Below are 20,734 nucleotides of genomic sequence, written 5' to 3' on the forward strand. Positions count from 1 at the left end.
CGGCATGCTGGCCAACCACATTCACATTGGTTCAGAAACACTAGGGATGCGCAGGAGATACAATCGTTTTTTTTATTTCCCATGCACCAATCCCCATTGCTCCGATCCCAGTGATGAAAATTTGAGTGAATAAAAGGCAGGGGACGGGGGCGAGGAACGACAGTTGGCCTAGGGGTGCCCGCTATGTAAACCAGGCCCTGGGAATTATCCCTTGTTGTAAAATACAGTACAAGAATATTTTTTTTAAAAGTCTATTATATATAAAGATGGACTGCAGCTCACCGTTTGTTTGCTTGATTGGTTATCCTGCGGGGTATCCTGTGTTGATCCCCCAATAGAGTCAATCAGTAGAAATTCGAATGCAGGACAAATCCACAGCAGTATTCTTAACTGCAAAATCTTTTATTGGGAATGTACAAAACACAACATGTTTCGGGCTAGGCCCTTTATCAAGTGTGATAAAGGGCCTAGCCCGAAACATGTTGTGTTTGGTACATTCCCAATAAAAGATTTTGCAGTTAAGAATACTGCTGTATTTTTTTTAAAAACACAAGTTTTAGTGAGTCATGATTTGACACAACGTACATCTCTTTAAGCCATAAATACCATGGCTATAAATAATTAAAAGCAAACTGTGTTGTGTCTGTGTTATAAGCATCCCAAATTAATATATATATATATATATATATATATATATATATATATATATATATATATATAATACACAAAAGCCATGAATATCTTGTAAATTATATGCTTACAAACAGTAAGTTCTGATGTCATCAGTTATAAACAGTGAGTTCTGATGTCATTTATGTCACATGACTCACTGAAATTTGTGTATTATAATAAATAATGTACCCCCAGTTGCAAAATTATGAGTATATTAGAAGTTACCTCTGGGTTCCATGAGCTGGTTATGAAACTCCTGGTAACTTATAATACCCTTATAATTTACAAGATGAGGTACTTTATTCACTATATAATATATATCTAGTTTGAGTGGTTGTGAGCTGAGGCGTTGCATTCCTGTGAGCTTTTGGCCATTGCTTTGTGTGAATGGGAAAGTCAGTCAGTGAGACAGTGTCCACGTTAGGGAAACTTCCTAGTGCGGCGGCCTCATCCCGCCTCCTCCTCCTCCTCCTCTGTGGGAGCGTCAGCAGTTGCAGGGGAGGAGGGCGGCGTAAAACTGAGAGAAACGAATAGAAGGGGAGGAATACTTTGCAGGAGGGGAGGGGGAGAATGAAGGAAGGGATCCTACGTTGCTCTTTAGTTATTTGCGCTCTAAGCAGGGGTCATCCTATCTCCATTGAATGTAATGTACTTTTTTTTTTTACAAGGCAAAGCGTGAGCAACCAGAAGCAGATTGTATGTACTTGTGCACTGTAAATCCGCAACTGGCGCCAAGCTATAGGCCGGACTCTCTTTTTATACATTGTTTTAAACTTTCTGGAGCGAGATCGCGCTTTGCAACATGGTGGCTCGAATTCTGTTCCGGGCGGTGATCATGGGCCCCCCTGGCTCTGGGAAAGGCACAGTGTCGGACCGGATCGTCAAGCACTTCGCCCTCAAGCACTTGTCTAGCGGTGACCTGCTCCGGACCAACGTTCAGCACAAGACAGGTAAGTGTCTGCACCCTGTCACTGCCAGCTAGCTGCTGCCCACCTCTCACTGCTTTGTATTCAAACACCCACTTGCTGGATATTTCTTCTATACTTATTGAGTGTCTTTTTCAGGCCACTGCTAGGTTGCTAGTGAAAATAAGACCCTAACAACCAGATAGCAGCTGAAATACCAAACTGGAGAAATGCTGCCCAAAAAGCTAAATAACTATGAAACCATACAAAATAAGACACATAAGACAAAATAAGAATATCGTCTACATCAGGGATCCCCAACCTTTTTCACCCGTGAGCCATATTGAAATGTAACAAATGTTGAGGAGAAACATAAGAATGAAAATCGTCCCTGAGGATGCCAACAAAGGGCTGTGATTGGCTATTTGGTAGCCCCTATGTGGACTGGCAGCCTACATGGGGTTCTGTTTGGCAGTACATCTGTTTTTTATACAACCAAAACTTGCCTCCAAGACAGTAATTCAAAAATAAGCACCTGCTTTGACGCCACTAGGAGCAACATCAAAGGGGATTGGGGAGCAACATGTTGTTCAAAAGCTACTGGTTGGGGATCACTGGTCTACATAATACAAAAAGTTTGTTTAAATATCAACTACCCATTTAAGGCTAGTGTCACGTGGCATCTTCTCCACAAGCATAAAAACAGCCAATCCACTGGGGTCCAATTCATGTTTAGAAAACACTGTAAGAAAACACATTCACATGTCAGTACTCACATGAGTGGATTTTGGCCCAAAAAATGTGCAAGTGTTTATTTTTGGGCCATGTGGCATTAACTTTAGTGTGGGGACCACCACAGAGTGGCATTTTCAACACCAGCGTAAATGTCATGTTTGACATCAGCCTAAGGCCACTTACACACAATGGACATTTTTATCAGGAGCCAATGAACATTTCTGTATGTTGTGTGAATGGGGAGTGGAATCTTGTGGAAACTCAAATTTCACAAATGTCTTACAGAAAACGTAGAACCAGTGACAATTCTATAGGCAAGCCCCATTGGCCAACTTCTCTTCTACCCAGTTGGTGCATGTACAGTCCAGTCTATATGCATGTTCCATTTGTGTATGAGAGTTACCCCCCCCCCTTCCATTCTTGTTTACTAGCTATCAGAGAGTGAGAGCATGCACTAGAAATGTCAAGGAGACAAACAAGTACAGGTATAGGTCCTGTAATTTGGCTCTTCATGCCTTAAAGGAACAGTAACACCAAAAAATGTAAGTGTTTTAAAGTAATGAAAATATCATGTTCTGTTGCCCTGCACTTTTAAAACTGATGTGTTTGCTTCAGAAACACTACTATAGTTCATATAAACAAGTTGCTGTGGAGCAATGGCCGAAATTGAAAAACGGCTATATGGCACAGGCTAACAAATTGATAACAGATAACACCATTAGACACAGAGCTTATCTGCTATCTGCTGTGTAACCTGAGCCTTTTCTCCTTTGAATGGCTGCCCCCTTTGCTACACAGCAGCTTATTTATATAAACAATAGAAGTGTTTCTTAAGCAAACACAGCAGTTTTACCAGTGCAGGGCAACACTGCATTATATTTTCATTACTTTAAAACACTTTTATTTTTTGATGTTACTGTTCCTTTAAGTTTACTAGAAATTCATTTAAACATGAAAAAAACCAAATAGGCTGGGGTTGCTTCCAATAAGGATTAATTATATCTTAGTTGGGATCAAGTACAAGCTACTGTTTTATTATTACAGAGAAAAAGGAAATCACTTTTAAAAATTTGGATTATTTGGATAAAATGGAGTCTATGGGAGACAGCCATTCCGTAATTCAGAGCTTTCTGGATATTGGGTTTCCGGATAAGGGATCCTATACCTGTATATCCTTTACCAATGTGAGCACTTTGAGGTGAGCAAAGTTGTGCTGAACCAATGGTTTAGCCCTCGGGCCAACCATCGGAACATAATTGCCGCTATGCAGGCCATCTGATCGATTACTGCATGAACATGGTGGTCCTCGTCTGATGGGAAAATATAACCTGACCAGCGCGACTTTGCTCACCTCAAAGTGGACACATTGTTCACCTTTATATTAACTTTTTGTATGCTATAGACAGTGATACTCTGAGACAATGTCTCAATGTATTATTTAGTATGGTTTTATAGTTATTTAGCTTTTTGTTCAGAGGTTCTCCAGTTTGGTATTTCAGCTGCTATCTGGTTGCTAGGGTCTTAGCTTCCCTAGCAAACCTGGCAGTGGCCTGAATAGGAGACTTGAATAATTCTAGAAGGACAACCCTTTTAACTGTAGTGTGGGCCATGCACTGATGATAACAATGTATTTTGTATTATGACATTTGGCTGATACATGGGTAGATGAACTGAGGAGTCAGTCAGAAGGGGCATCTTAAAATCTGCCTGTGTGGCTTTAGTCATTCACAAAATAATAAAATAGTAGCAATGATCTATAAATGGGCTATGTATGTATGTAAATTTGTATCTATATAGCACTACTTTTGTACTTAGCACTGCCTGCCTGTCACTGCTTCTATTGATATTTATGGACACTTCCTTTACTTTTTGCTCTGTTACTCCTTCATGTGTTTCAGCCAGGACTCTTTCCATTAAATAACATTACTAGCAGTGACAAGCAGGGGCATAGTGAATACTTGCTGGATGTCGGCAGCCGACAAAACTCCCAGTGCTCCATTAGCCTTAGGGCTGACATTTGCTCTCTATGGTGTGCTGATAACAAAACATGACTACTGGTTGCTCATCTCAGCTGTAAGTCATTACGTTGAGTGTCATCAAAGGTGTGACATTGTAACAGGAGCCTGCAAAGCCCTGTAGGGGACATTGTGTGGAGGATCCTAATAACCTTACCGTGACCTCAGTTGTTGGAGTATGTGGGAACTGTTCTACAGATAATGTGCACATAAGTACCCCAGTGCATACCAGTAAATGTGAAGTACACACAAAAATTGATATGCATACACAATACAAAAAGTAGTCAAAAATCATGTATTAAAACCTAATATTAGAAGCACATTCAGGCCAGAAGCTCGCCAGAGTTATGTGTGTTTATGATGTTATATTACACAATGGTGCTTAGTGATGTCAGCAGTTTTAATCAGTGATGTCATTTCTGTCAATCGGTTAGCAGTTCACAGGGGTGTTAGAGCTGGGAGCTGATACATCTACCTGCCTTGATTAATGCATCAATCCATTGAAAAATATGTTTTGTAAATGCTCTGAAACCTGAACTGCTTTACTCAGATATTCTTGGGAATATGGATTGGAAAATGGTAGACAAAGTAATGTTTTTCATATATGTGTAACTTTGTTATAGAATCTAAGAGTTAAATGTTGCACCTCAAAAGAGGGGCTTGACCCCAAATCCTCTGAAAACGACTGTTTCTAGATTGATTTTCACTTAGCTATTATTTTTTTTACTAGGTTGATGGAATCCATTTCCACCTTGAACAGTTACCTAGCTAACTTGCTCACTCCGCCCAATCACATTGCGCATTCCCAGCATTTGGTATGCACGCTTCTATGTGCTTAACATGCTTCCATTCCATTCTCCTTCTGAAGTAAGGCAGGCACAATACTAACACTAATACTAACCAACGGAAATATGACTTGCATGTGATTAACTATTTATAGATTATAAGAATCTGCATGTTAAAATGTTCCTGTCTGCACAGAGGCATTATACTGTAGCCTACATATTGTATTATTTTATCAAACCTTATTTTTTTATTATGAAAATATTATAAGGAATGGACTTATTTAAGAATATTTAGCAGTGTAATATATTACACTATTATAAAAAATAATATGGTAAATATTATAGGAATTATAGGAATAAAAAATAATAATATTTATTAGTGCATATGAAGCTTTAAATAGGTGCATGTTCATATGTATGTGTTTTTTTTATATAATAAAAAAATTATATCATAAATGTACATTGAGCCTTGAGGAGACACAAAGGGATAATTGTAACAAACTGGCATAACTAAGAAACCTATAAGTGCTTGATAAGCAAAGTGAACATGCAAAAAAGTGCTCCCTGTCAGGGGCTTAAATGGGCATAACGTGGGAGTATACCCCCTTATTTATGGAAATTCAAGCTACTACATTTTTTGGTGAGGTACCAATGACATAACCAATATACAGCCCTACTCTTCACCCTTTATTGTGATGCTTTGTTAACAGAATTTCATAATACAGAGGGATTATCAGTTTACTGGGAATCTAATTATATATGTATGGTATGGCCACCTTAAAGGACAAGGAATCCCTGATCTATTAAGGAGTGCTGATTTTACTGTACTGTGCATGTGCAAGTGTAATTGTTTGGAAAAGGCAAATAAAATGGCTGCACTTTTTCCCCCCAGTGTTTCTTTTAAGAAAAAAATGCATCAGGACCTATGGCCAATATTAGATCAGCCTGATATAGCCCAGCATGCGGGGTGACCAAACTGGGCACAGACCTTCTGGTTTGTATGCTGTTATAGATAATTTGTTAAAAAAATGATTTCTTAAAAAATGATTCCCTGTTCATCTGTTTGAATGTGGTATTCTTCCCCTGTAGTCAGATGTATTGCACAGGGGGTTATTTATCAAAGGGTATTGCACAGGGGGTTATTTATCAAAGGTCGAGTTTTAGAGGTGTATGGGTTTTTTTTTTTTTTTTTATATACCTCGAATAAACTCGAATGGTTTCTGATTTATGAAAATACTTGAATCGTGTAGTCGGGGGAGGGGAACTCGAAATGATCGAGTTTTATGGAAAAAAAAACTCAAATCACAATAATCTTTATTGGTGGGAAAAATATCCCACTGGGTTTATTTAATGTCTAAATGATTTTTCACAGACTTAAAGTATGTAGACCTAAATTACGCAAACACCCCTTACCCAGAAAACCCCAGGTCCTGAGCATTGTGGATAACAGGTCCCATACTTGTCGTGGCAATTTTGATTGTACAGGTATGGGGATCTGTTATTTGGAAACCCATTAGACAGAAAGCTCCGAATTATAGAAAGGCTGTCTCCCATAGACTCTATTTTATCAAAATAATCAAAATTTTTTAAAAATGATTTCCTATTACCCTGTAGTAATAAAACAGTACATTGTACTGTACTTGATCCAAACTAAGATATAATTAATTCTTATTGGAAGCAAAACCAACCTATTGGTTTTATTTAATGTTACATGATTTTCTAGTAGACTTATGGTATGAAGATCCAAATTATTGAAAGCTCCGTTGTCCGGAAAACCCCAGGCTCCGAAGATACAGATTTACGTACAGGACAACCAATAACCAATACAATAGTTAAAGATGGTCCTGATGCTCCATTTTCATAAAACAAAGGCTGGTCCTGTGTGCTTTTCATTTATGTCACTGGGAATTTTATGCAGAAAAAGCAGATATATTAAATGCCTCCATTATAAATTCTCCTTGTGCCATAACCATTATACCGATTGCATATTTCTGGTGCTCAAAATCAGCCTCCCATTCAATTGCTGATACTGATGCTCTTTAGCAGAATGCTCCAGTTATGTTTTAGGGATGAAAACCCCCAGTTTCAGAATTGTCAGGCTCTTTCCTTTTAATTGAATGTAAGGCAGAAGTAGTGTTAAGGCTAATGTCACAAGGGGCTGATTCTCGGCTCCTGTGTGGCATTTATTAAGCACAGCAGGACATTGTTGCAAGTGCCTGTAAAGTTGGTAAATGACTGAACAAGAGCCATTGTTCTTTGCACAGCTGTGTCTTTTGGTCTTTATACACCACAAAACCTCAGTGCTAATTAAGTAGCTTTTTAGTCTCCTGTACTGGGAAAAATTTAAGACCAGTGCCACACAAACGGAATTTCTGTGAAATATGTTGAACCCCATATATTAACCCACATATTAGGAATGCATATTCAGGTATGGGACCTGTTATCAAGAATGCTCGGGTTTTCCGGATAACAGATATTTCTGTAATCTGGCTCTTCATACCTTAAATCTACAAGAAAATCATGTAAACATTAAATAAACCCAATAGGCTGGTTTTGCTTTCACTAAGGATTAATTACATCTTATTAAAATTTGGATAAAATGAAATCTATGGGAGAAGACCTTTTCATAATTTGGAGCTTTCTGGATAATGGATCCCATACCTGTACTGAATCTGGTTGCATATAGTATATTAAGCCAGTTTGGTCAAAAAGCTAAATGTAATAAAGAATAATAGGCCTGGCTAAACAGAACATCCACATTTTTCTTAGGCTGTTTTTTCTTCCCGATAACCCCACTGAGAATGAGGAAAGGAGATGTTAAATAGGGTCACAAACAAACAACTTTCATTTGTTCTTTTTATAAATTGCATTCACAGAATCCAAACTGTTATGGAACTGTCACAGGGGTCTTTTCAGCTTAATCTCCTGAATTCTTGGGTTTAATTACAGGTCTGGGGAAATACTGAATTCCATGTTTTCAAAAAAACGATTACCTGTGGTTGCGAGTGCGTCTAAATCCTGATAATTTGTGTTGAATTAAATATGTAGCAATTCCACTCTGTTTGTCACTTACCTATTGAGCTGGAAATGTCTTGGTGACCAAATGCCTAGAGATGCCTTATATACTGTGGTCCTAACGGTGACCATACATGCACAAATAAAATCTGTTCATATATATACTGGTTAGCTATCTTGGCTGATATATGTGTACTATGGATGTTGGTTGGTTTGGAGTTAAGTATGTATGTTTAAAAATGTGCCAAAGGGGGTTGTTAACCTTTAAATGAACTTTTAAGTATGCTGTCGTTAGTAATATTTGGAATCAATTTGCAACTGGTTTAATTTTTTTATTATTTGTGGTATTTGGGTTATTTAGCTTTTTATTCAACAGCTCAGCAGCCTGGTGGCTAGGGTCCAAATTACCCTAGAAAGCATGTATTGATTAGAATAAGATACTGGAATATGAATAGGAAAATAAGCAAGTAAAAGTAGCTATAACAATATATTTGTAGCTTTACAGAACACTTGTTTTTTTAGATGGGGTCAGTGACCCCCATTTGAAAGCTGGACAGAGTTAGAAGAAGAAGGCAAGTAATTAAAAAACTACAAAATGATGTGTAACATAATTTTTATAGAAAGCTGACATTTATTTAAGAGCTCAAACACTGCTCTCCACTGTCTTCTGCTTATAACAAACTGCTGCTTAGCTTTCAGTTGTTTTGAGAAAACACATAAGAAAAATAACGCCCAGAGAAAGTCCGTTTTGGTAGCTTTCTGGCTTGTATGCTCAGCTGTTCTGAAAGTCAGGTGAAAAAGCTAATATTGCTTAATAGACAAATAAAGTCACTGCTTTTAGTATAAGTGAGTAAAGCAAACAATTGCTAGCTGTCACAGGATTCCTAGAAAGAATGAACTGGGAAGGCATGACATGCACTTATTTTTCCATCTTCTGAGTAGTTACAATCTTAGTAAACACTTCTCCAATTTGCAGCAATGTAGACATGCTTGCATTTATTGCAGTCCTCAGTATAAATATGTATATATCTATATACATACAAGTTGATCCAGGGACTGGTTCGATGTTTTTAGACGTAGGTGTTGCAATCGACTGCACTTTTCAGTATTACAAAGCAGTCTGTAGTAATCTATCTATTTAAACGGCAAGTCTACCCCAAAATAAAAATGTGCCTAGTCAAAAAGAAAACGTAATTCTAAGCAGCTTTCCAATATACATTTATTAAAAATGATCAGTGCTTTTAGTTATTTGTAAAAACAATTGCTCTTGTGAGCAGCATTTTCCCAACTCCTGCTGGTTACTTTTTAAATCATTTTGCAAAAGTGTTAGTTCCCCTGTTTCTTTTTTGTTTGACAAAAAAGAAGTAAATAAATAAATATTTTTTTGGGGTTGACATTCCCTTTAACATTGTCATTAGCCTAACAAGGCATGCTGGCACCATAATACTCCTCCTGGGACAATTGAGTACTATTGTGGGGGGGGGGGGCTGCACTGAAAGGCTATTGTCTCAGCTGGCTCATGTAGATTTAGCCACATTGAAAAACTGCTCCCCACCTGCTTGGATTCGCGATTTCTGCTGAATTCTTTGAATTTGAACATAGAATATGTGACCAATAAAATCTGGTACTTGCTGATATTTTGTGCTTAGATTTAAGTGTTTCCATTTTACCTTGCTAATTATTTTAATATTTTGATTAAATCCACAGAAATTGGTATTATTGCAAAATCTTATATTGACCAAGGCCAGCTTGTTCCAGATGATGTCATCACCCGACTTATAATGCAAGGGCTTCTCAAGATCAACGAAACCAGTTGGCTACTTGATGGTAAGTGTATAGGACCTGTGTTATCTGTAACAATGTCATCTGCAAGGCAAAACTGTATTCATTGGCTCTGTTTTTTTTATTTATATAGGGGATAATGTACCACCCATTGTACCTTTAATAATGTTATATGTCAAGGAGGAGTTCCATGACTCTATGGAGGCTGAGTGCTTTGATATAGGTCATGGTACTCTGAGTTGAATTTTATACTGTGGGTACATTATTTGTTATAATACACAAGTTTCAGTGAGATCCTGTTAAACCAGCAAACTTGGGAGGACTGAGCTTTTTGTATTCTCTGTGAGAAAAATACTACATATGTTAGGAGTGGCAGGTGGAGATTTAACAGGAGGCAGATAAGAAGAAAGCAGAATTCAATTCCTACAACAGTCCTACAGTTATGTTTCTTTTGTCCATGACTGACTATCTGCCCTTTGAACTGATCTGCAACTGCACCCTGCCTTCTCTGGCTACTGTTCAATGAAAACAAAAACTACACAAACAGTTAAGACTGGCCTGATTATGGTCTCCTGAACAGATGTATATTTTTTTACTCAAATTGTTCCTTTTCCATTGTGGCTGCCATCTTGGCTAGTGATTGCATCGCTTCCCTCTGCCTAAAGTTCTTTCTGAACTATGTGCTATGTTGGTATTGGAGATGCTGGGCCTTGGAGGGTTTTGTAACAGAATAAAAAGAGGTTTTTGTGAATACACTACTATTACATTTGTTAAGTTGTTACATAAATTGTAGTCACAGATTTATAAAATGCAATATAAAGTTTATAGGGAAGAGCCCCAAAGCTACACATGGCTCATTAATAAAAACTACTATGAAAAAGCGAAATTATATATTATTTTGCCTCTTTTTCCTCCTCCTGTTCCGTACATATTATAAAATGCCCCCCTCCCACGCCTTCTTTTTTGCATTTATGCACCTGTGTGTTCCCGTAAAAAAATCCACCTTTTATCTTACTAAACTTACGGTCACCTGCATGAGCCAATCACAGTTTGTGTCTGCTGTTAGACCATTTAGGGCTCTTACTCACGAGCGGTTGAAGCTGCGCTCCCCTGGGTTCCGATGTTCTGCGTTCAGCCGCAGGGGAGCGCAGGAACAGACGCATTACAATTTTTCTAATGGGGCTGTACTCACACAGGCGCGTGTAGGCGCCAAATGCAGGAAAAATGCAGCATGTTGCGTCTCAACCTGCGTTCGGCGCCTACACACACCTGTGTGAGTACAGCCCCATTGGAAAAAATGTAATGCGTCTATTCCTGCGCAGCTACAACCGCTCGTGAGTAAGAGCCCTTATATCTCTTTACTGCTCACTAAATTCCAAGAAAATAAGGTTACATTTGCTAGAGCTATATATTAATGATCCACAGCTGTTGTACTAGAGCTGCAGAGTGGGAAGACACGACACACAGATTTTGTAACGTATAGACACCATAACACAATGCCTTTAATTGATCTACAATTTACTGATTTTTTCTGTTAGGTTTTCCCCGGACAGTACCACAAGCAATGGCTTTAGATAAAGCTTATCACATAAACTCTGTGATTGACCTGAATGTACCATTTCAAACCATTAAGGACCGCCTTACCGCAAGATGGATCCATCCTGCTAGCGGCAGAGTGTACAACACGGAATTCAACCCTCCCAAAGTCCCGGTAATGATTGATTGACTATGAAATGGTGCCTGTGCTATAACCATGCATTGTATGTACATTATGGTTAGGTTGTATGGATATCAACTCAAAACATATTATAGAAGAAAGGTAAGTAGATCTACATCTTTAAAGGGGAAGGAAACCTAGTCGGCAAGTTTTAGGCGGTGAATTGTCGAAGTCGAATTTTTAAAGAGAAAGTATATGATAAATTTACGAAATTCTAATTTTCAAATTTGAATCGAATTTGGACTATTCCCCAGTCGAAGTACACAAAAATTAGCTTGAAATTCAAATTTTTTAAATTCTAATTTTCACTTCGACCTTTGATAAATCTGCCCTTAAGTGTTTAAATATTTTTTAAAATGTGTTACAGGGTACAATATATTAATTCACAGTTTTCAGCATATTTCTGTTTTTATTTTGGGGTGGTTCATCTTTCAGTTAACTTTTAGTATGTTATAGAATGGCCAATTGTTAGCAACTTTTCAATTGGTCTTCATCATTCATTATTTTTAGTAGTTTTTTGATTATTTGCCTTGTTCTAAAACTTTCCAGCTTTCAAATGGGGAATCACTCACCCCATCTAAAAAAAACAAATGCTCTATAAGGCTACAAATGTATTGTTACTGCTACTTTTTTATTACTTATCTTTCTTTTCAGGCCCTCTCCTATTCATATTCCAATCTCTTATTCAAATCAGTGCACAATGCATAGTAGCTAGTAGTGATGTGCGGGTCGACAAAAAATCAACCCGCACCTGACCCTAACCCAGCAGTTCAGCACCAGTGCCAGTCCCTCTCTGATGTCATGGAATGGGCGGTTCGCGCAGGTGCAAAACATTAAAACGCCATACCTGGCGGGTGGAAGCAGGGCATAGTAAGGTTGCGGTGGGTGGGCGCATGGAGAAGTTCAGCCCGAACCCGCCCACAAAGCTTGTGCGTAAGTTGGTCCAAACTATGGGCCTGCACATATCTAATTGCTATGGTAATTTGTGTAATTAGCTACCAGGTTGCTGAAATTGCAAACTGGAGAGCTGCTGAATAAAAAGTGAAATAACCACAGATGATAAAACATGAAAAACAATTGCAAATTGTCTCAGAATATCACTCTATACATCATACTAAAAATGTATTTAAAGGTGAACAACCCTTTAACCATGTGTGACTGTCTTTCTGATGAAACTAGCCATTATGTATAGCAACAAGTTAATACTGTGTTTATTGCTTTAAGGGAGTTGATGACCTCACAGGAGAACCTCTGATACAGCGGGAAGATGACAAGCCAGAAACAGTTACCAAGAGACTGAATGGATATGAAGCTCTTACAAGGCCTGTGTTGGAGTACTATCAGTGAGTTGGAATTGCCTTCATATAGCCATACTCATCGACAAGTTAATTGTCGGAAGAAATTAATCCTTACAGCATTACCCATTACAGCATTACCCATTGGTGTGTGTTTTGTTTTTTTTTAAAGGAGAAACAAACCCCTTATTAAAAAAAAATCCCTACCCCACATAGACCCCACTCCCTCCCCCCCCCAGCCTAGCTGCTACCCCGGGTAAATGCTTCTAACTTTTTATTTACCCCTTGGTGCATATTAAGGGATCGGAGTTTACGGTAGCCATCTTCCGGGTCTTCGGTAATCTGAGAATGAGACTGGTGCATGCACAGTTGGAGCAATTTCCCGGTTTGCGACAACTGCACATGTGCCGAAATTTACAAAAATTGCTGAAGTGCCAGAAGAAGACACAAAAAACCCGGAAGATGGCTGTCGTGAACTCCGATCCCTGAATCTGCACCAAGGGGTAAGTAAAACGTTGTGGGCATTTGCCCAGGGTAGCAGCTAGGCTGGGGGGAGGAGGGAGCGGGGTCTATGTGGGGTAAGGGCGTAGGTTTTTTTTTAAATAAGGGGTTTGTTTCTCCTTTTAAGGATACTAATCGTGATCACAGTCCTAGAAAACAGCAGTTAGGTCTCCCAAAACTGTAACTTCATGGTGACAGAGCTGTCAACTTTTAAAATATATCGGAGGGGGGGTATGCAAAAAATTTTCCGGGACGGAAGTGATGTCAGCAGAAGTGAAGTCACATAATCTCTCTCTCTCTCTCTCTCTCTCTCTCTCTCTCTCTCTCTCTCTCTCTCTCTCTCTCTCTCTCATATACATACATACAGTGCATAGGTTTTTCAATACAAGTGGGGTGGGATACATTCCTAATATTTGTTGTTCTCTCCTTAGAAACAAGGGAGTGTTGGAAACTTTCTCCGGGACAGAGACAAACAAGATCTGGCCACATGTCTATGAGTTCCTGCAGACTAAACTGTCTGATATAAACCAGAAGTGAGGAGACTTCAAGAACCATTCATAGTGAACACCTTTTTACTGCAAAGCCTATCTTGTGCCATACCATATGAATGTAAACTTTATATCACTTTAAGTGACAAACTGTTTTAATGTTTATGTACAAAATCAATTTGTATGTCTGCTCACTTTAGCGTTTTAATATTCTTACAACTGAATTTTATTTTTTTAATATAGGTTTCTAGGAAAGGAAAACTGATTACTTGAAAAAAAAAAAAAAAAAAAAAAGTCGTGTGATTTTAAGAACATATAATCTATTTAGTTTGGTTTCAGCCAACCAATTTTGGAATATCATGTTCATACTAGGGATGCACCGAATCCAGCATTCGGTTCGGGAATCCGAATCCAACATTTGCATATGCAAATTAGGGGCGGGAGGGAAATTGTGTGACTTTGTCACAAAACAAGGAAGTAAAAAATGTTTTCCCCTTCCCACTCCTAACTTGTATAAGCAAATAAGGATTCGGTTCGGTATTAGGCCGCATCTTTCGCAAATGATTCGGGCCAAATCCAAAATAGTGGATTTGGTGCATCCCTAGATTATATAAAAGATTGTAAGTTAATTTGCCAAACTCTAATCAAATATAACTTGCAACTAAGAAATGAAAACTATATTTGTACTTGGTTTTGTAACCTCATGCAAAAACAGTTATTTATTAAATACGTTGGTTGGCTCATATGAATAATATGTGAGCTAATTTTATGGTAAATAAAAATAAATGCACAGAATAATTATATTTGAACTGTATTTGTCCCCATGTTTCAGAACTACAGATTTAAAATCAAGCAAAAGAAGCTTCCAGGCCCTTCTCCTCTGAGTTAGTCGGTGGGTTTATAATTTGGTTTAGACATCTAGGGTTTTCATTAAAGAGGTGGTTAATTTTAAGTATGTTATAGAATGTCCTATGCCTAGCAACCTTGCAATTGGTCTTCATATTTATTTTTTACAATTTTTGTGTTATTTGCCGTCTTTTTCTACCATTTTCTGGGTTTCAAATGGGGGGGGGGGGTCACTAACCTCTGCAGGAAAAAAAACTATTGTTCTTTCAAGCTTAGATGCTAGGGAAAATAAGACCAGCTGCTAAAAAAAAACTGTAGAGCTGCTAAATAGCTGAAAAACCATAAAAAATAAAATAGGAAGACTAAATGGAAATTGTCTTAGAATATCACTCTGAACATACTAAAAGTTAAAGGACTATTAACATCAAGATATTTTTAAAAAAATTAGTTTGTTTACTACGAAAAAATGACAGTAACACATATTAAAATTTAAAATCACAAAAGTCTTTATTTAAAATAACTTACCGAATCTCAGCTTGTGCTCCTTTTCAGAAAAGGCAACAGGGCGACGATCCATTGTGTGGCGCTCAATTTCTCCTCCTTGGCTATCTCCTATAAGGAAGGCAGGGAGGAGAAATGTTGGCACCCCAACTATAAAATGTTTTTCCTTCTCCTTTAAGAAAAATGCATTAGAAAAAAGGAAGCCTTACGAGTTTTGTGACTAAAGGGGCACTTAATTATAGGCTATGAGCCTATGATTAAGTGCCCCTTAAGCATAAATTTACATTAAAAAAATGATAAAATGTAGGTATTTATGCTGAACTCAGATTTGATTTCAAAGAGTCTTCTTCCATGCATTTTCACATGTGCTGTGGCACAACTATAGTTCAGCACTGCAAGTGAAAACAACCTCCACAATTCCACTGAACTTCTGTAAACATTTATTTATTATATCTCTCTGGGTGCCCTTGAGAATCTTATATCACAAGAACCTGAGTGTGATGTGATTCGCCTAGTTGGTGTAAGTTTTATTCTGCTGCAGTAACCCCCAATGACCAATCAGAATTTGCGATTTCAATCACTGCTGAGTAGGGCTTGTCCAAATTCTTACTGGATGTGTGTTGTTCTTTCTCGAAATCATGTGAATGCCAGAAATATATGTGGTATTTATCTATTAACTAACCGCTGTTGCATTTTATGTTCAGAAAAGGTCCAAGCAGAAAAAATACCTCTGAATAAGGGAAACAAAATAATGCTTCTAATTATGTAAGCATACTGTACATGCATATTTAACTTGTCTTGTAATGACTGGTACTGCATTATTTGTCATTTACAAAATGTCTGTAATTCTTTGTTTTCTTTCAATTTTAAATATGCACTTAAGGAAATTTCTGGTACTTTTTAAAGTAAAACTTCTTAGGATACACCCAGATTACCATTTGTGCTAATAAATACTTTGTTTGTTTATTTTGTAAAGCCTGAGGGTGCATGCTTTTGATTACCAAAGACATACAAACAAATATTAAACAAGGGTATAGGTTTTTCAGGTTCTTCTTTAAAGAGGAAATGCCCCTTTATTCAGATTCTCTGGCAAAAAGGCAACGATGCAGTAAGGTCCTTCTTTGCTGGATGGTATGTAAGGATCCTGTTCACCCTTAAATTGGGTTGAAAAACCCCTCCAAATTACGCCAAGTACACATACATAAACACACTCATACTGACCTATCTATATCTCATATAAACTATATATAAACCAATCTATATTAAATGTAGATTTTCGTATCACAATAGCCTTGGATATTATGCTTGTCCAAGACATTACCCAAGCCCCTCTTAAAGTGGACCCGTCACCCAGACGTAAAAATCTATATAATAAAAGTCCTTTTCAAATTAAACATGAAATACAAATTCTTTTTTTTATTAAAGTATTCATAGCTGTTGAAAATTCTTTTAAAAATCTCTGCGGTCAATCAAATATTGCCTGTCCCTCCTCTATACCTTAGGCATAGAGGCGGGGGAAGGCAATTACTTTCACTTTCCATTCACATACTAGATGTCCCTGCTCTCCCCACATTCCCCCGTTCTCTTTACCATGTAATTATGTAGCCAGGGCATGGGGATGGACATAAGTTCCTCCATTCTGGTGCACAAACAAGATTTTGAGATGATGCAAGGCTTGCCTTAATAACAGTGTCCACAAAATGGCTCCTGCCTGCTTGTTATAATTATGAATTTCCAGATTGAAGGAAACAAGATTCAAATAATTTATACCATGTAATTAAAGCTTATTTTGCTTGACAAACATGATAAAATAGAATTTGAATTTTTTTTTCGGGTGACAGGTCCCCTTTAAAAGTATTAATGTTCTGCCATTACAGCATCACCACGCAGTACATTGCACAACCTTATTTAAATCACCATAGCTCTCCAATGGAGAACCACCAAAGGGAAGGGGGGGCAGAGCCAAAAGGCTATACATCCCTCCCTAGCTCTTTGGGGGCTAAGTTCAAGTGAAAAAAAGAATAAGCAAATAAATAATAATCAAAGTGTTGTGAGATATGGCCCCAGCCCTCTGGTTGGAATTAAAAATGTTTCCTTCCACACAGAAGGCCGGAGTAAAAGAAGATGAATGCTGCTAAAGTGCTATGCAAAGTGCCTTTACTCTATAACATTTACTTTACAGCGCCGTGAAATATGCTGGCGCTATATAAATAAATGTTAATAATAATAATAAATAAGCCACCACCTCAGTGTATTCTTTCAGGTACCCTGCATTGCTACTCTTGAACCTTGGGCTTCCAATTGGCTTGCCCTATGGCCAGTGAGTCAAGTGAGAGGCTCTCTTGATCTTAACCAAAAGTACAAATATATTTATAGCTTCTCCCTGCTTTAGGTTCATAGATCCTATATACATACCATCCAGTATATGTGTGTATGCAAAACAGAAGGAATTCTGAGAACAGTTTTATTCCTAAAATTTAAACATTCATAGAATACTGGGTGTTAAAGGGATTTTGTTACTGGAAAACTCCCCCCCCCCAATGCATCGGTTAATAGTGATGCTTCAGCAGAATTCTGCACTGAAATCCTCTCAAAAGAACAAACAGATTTTTTTAGATTTAATTTTGAAATCTGACACCGGGATAGACATGTTTTTGGTTTCCCAGGTGCCTCCAGTCATGTGACTCATGTGCTCTGATAAACTTTAGTCACTCTCTTTAAAGTGGCACTGCAAGTTGAAGTGATGTCATCCCCACCTTTCCCTCCAGCAGCCCATAAGCAGAAAAATGGGAAAGTAACAAGATAACTGCTCCCTGGTAGATATGAGAATAGCACTGAATAGTAAAAATCCAAGTCCCACTGCAACTGCTCCAGGGTTACATTCCTTTATCTGAAAGAATTTGCATTGTGAAGTGTTGGCTCTGAAAGCACAGGATCAAGCACAATAACCTGAGACTACTAAAAAAAAATACACTTGTTAGTTCAGGAATTAGTGAATTATTTGTAATGTAAACAGTGTAATTTAAATAGAAAAACCACAACAAAATCCCTTTAAAGCACAACCAGCGAGTGTGGAGACCATTTTCACAATTATACAAAATGACAAGAAATCCTGAAAAAAAAATTTCAGCTCCTAATTGGTTGTGAACAAACCAAATGCAACAACAGCACAGTCTAGTGTAGGTTTGCAAGACCAGGGTGTATTCCTTACACCTCATACCTGGCAGTAGGTGCTACTTTCTCGTCAGTCTTTATTCCTTCTACACTGAAGCAGGGCTCTTAAAATTCTGAGATGTTATAAACAAGGTGTTATTTCCCTTTACATACACATGAGAAATCATTCACCTTGCCTGCCAAGAATGTATTCAACTGTATTTTATTGTGACATGATTAACATTTAGTATAAGCTGTAGTAAACATCAGCAATTATTCAGTACTGTGTAAACTTCTAACTAAAGGAAGGAAATGTGAAATGATAGAACTGTGCTGTAATGCTTGATCAGCAAATAAAAGTATTCTGATCTTAAAACTAGTCTCTGCTCTTTTTTATTTCAAGTTAACAGGATAATAACCCTCTCTCTAACTCAGGGGTCCCCAACCTTTTTTTACCCGTGAGCCACATTCAAATGTAAAAAGAGTTGGAGAGCAACACAAGCATAAAATAGTCCCTTGGGGGTGCCAAATAAGGGCTGTGATTGGCTCTTTGGTTGCCCCTATGTGGACTGGCAGCCTACAAGAGGCTCTACTTGGCACTATACTTAGTTTTTATGCAATTAAAACTTGCTTCCAAGCCTGGAATTCAAAAATAAGCTTCTGCTTTGAGGACACAGAGAGCAACATCCAAGGGGTTGGAGAGCAACATGTTGCTCGCGAGCTACTGGTTGGGGATCACTGCTCTAACTGATGGAGTAGCTCAGACTTCACCTTTCATTCTGGAGGGAGAATAAACATTTCTTGAAAAGTGCATGTAACTGAACTGCAGGTTTGCAAGCCACTTTCCCTTACTATTTTTCTAACATTTAAGTTGTTTTTATGAAGATTTCATATGAAGATTTAATTTCCTCCCTTGTGTTTGCCAGTAGCTAGATCATGGTCTTTCTGTGTTGCTATTATGAAATATGTGTGCAAACATTGCTCAGAAGCTGCAGATTTTAGCCTAAAATGAGCATGCAATTTTAGCGCTAAATTAGCATCAATAGCATTTTAGAAGGAGGGAAATTAAACAAAACATGATAAAGAGAAAGCAAGTGGCAGTCTTAAAGGGGAACTCCACACAAACATGACTTAAGGTTTTTGAAAAGTTAACAATTTCAAGCAACTTTGAGATATATATATATCTATATATCAACTAAAAATATGCAGACTTTTCATGATTTTTTATTGGTTTAGAACAGTTCCCTTAGCGCCTATTGGTATATTAGGGGTTTCTGTGTTATGTGCACCTCTATCAAATTTTGGTTTGGAAGCCGGAGTTCCCCTTTAATTATAAGTGTCTTGTGCTGTCTGGGTCACTGACCTCCACAAAAGAATCTTAAATTTCATTGTTATTTTTTATTGTGTATCTTTACCTTTCTCTTCTAATTTTCATCTTCTATTTGATTTCAAAACTGTCCCCTGGTTAATTAACCCATAGCAACCAGATACCATTTTAAATTCTAAGCCTAAGAGCTGTAGTCCAAAAAAAAAAATATTTACAAATAATATTAGGTCTACTTGTAGTAGCCCTTCTGCCTGCTTTATTATATAGACACATTTTAAGGGTTGTTCACCTTTCATACACACTTCAGTTCAGTTGTTTTCAGATTGTTCACCAAAAATAGATTTTTTTTTCAATTGCTTTAAATGCTTTCATTTTTACAGTTTGAAGTTTACTGTTCCTGTCAGCTCAGTAATTCAGGGGCAGATTCCAAACTACTACAATTTTGCAACAATTAGTTGATGCATTTTTGAGCAGCATCTGTGGGAATATTAGCAACTATTGTATCAGTTATAACAGCTGCCTTTAATGAAACTCCGGGATTCAGCTCAGCAGGGCCAAACATAGGAAATGTATATCAGTTTAGAACAGTTTACAGATTTGGAGACCCTCACCCTCCCAGAGTGGCTTCAGAAAGACATAATGTGAATAACTAAACTTCAATATTAGAAAATGGTCACAAATAGAAGGTAATTGAATAGTGTGTTTAAGTCTGGTGAACTGTCTGAAAACAACTAAAAAAATGTGTTGGAAGGTGAACAATCCATTGTTAGGAACCCAATTCATTATAGCTAACCTCATACCAGCTCATTTTTTCCCCAATGTCTTGCCTCTGTCCCTGCCCTGGGCCATGTGCATATGCAATAGAGTAAAAGTTAATATTTTCCCATGTACATTCTAATATTACTAATATTATTACTGCACACAGGCCAAATCAGCTGGGATAAGAGGCAACATGTCTCAACTCTAGCGAGCAGACCTTTAATAGTATCCCAGGCCA

General features: G+C 37.7%; 1 protein-coding gene across 1 annotated transcript; it reads left to right on the forward strand.

The window, feature by feature from the left end:
* The first annotated feature begins 1,252 nt into the window (after positions 1 to 1,252).
* ak3.L (adenylate kinase 3 L homeolog) lies at positions 1,253 to 14,197 on the forward strand. The gene is given in 5 exon segments (NM_001095977.1): positions 1,253 to 1,622; positions 9,835 to 9,954; positions 11,448 to 11,620; positions 12,851 to 12,969; positions 13,854 to 14,197. Coding segments are annotated over 5 exon segments (666 nt in total). The 5' UTR covers positions 1,253 to 1,474; the 3' UTR covers positions 13,960 to 14,197.
* The last annotated feature ends 6,537 nt before the right edge of the window (positions 14,198 to 20,734 follow it).

The sequence above is a fragment of the Xenopus laevis genome, chromosome 1L (assembly GCF_017654675.1).
Source record: "Xenopus laevis strain J_2021 chromosome 1L, Xenopus_laevis_v10.1, whole genome shotgun sequence".
In the NCBI taxonomy this organism is placed as follows: Eukaryota; Metazoa; Chordata; class Amphibia; order Anura; family Pipidae; genus Xenopus; species Xenopus laevis.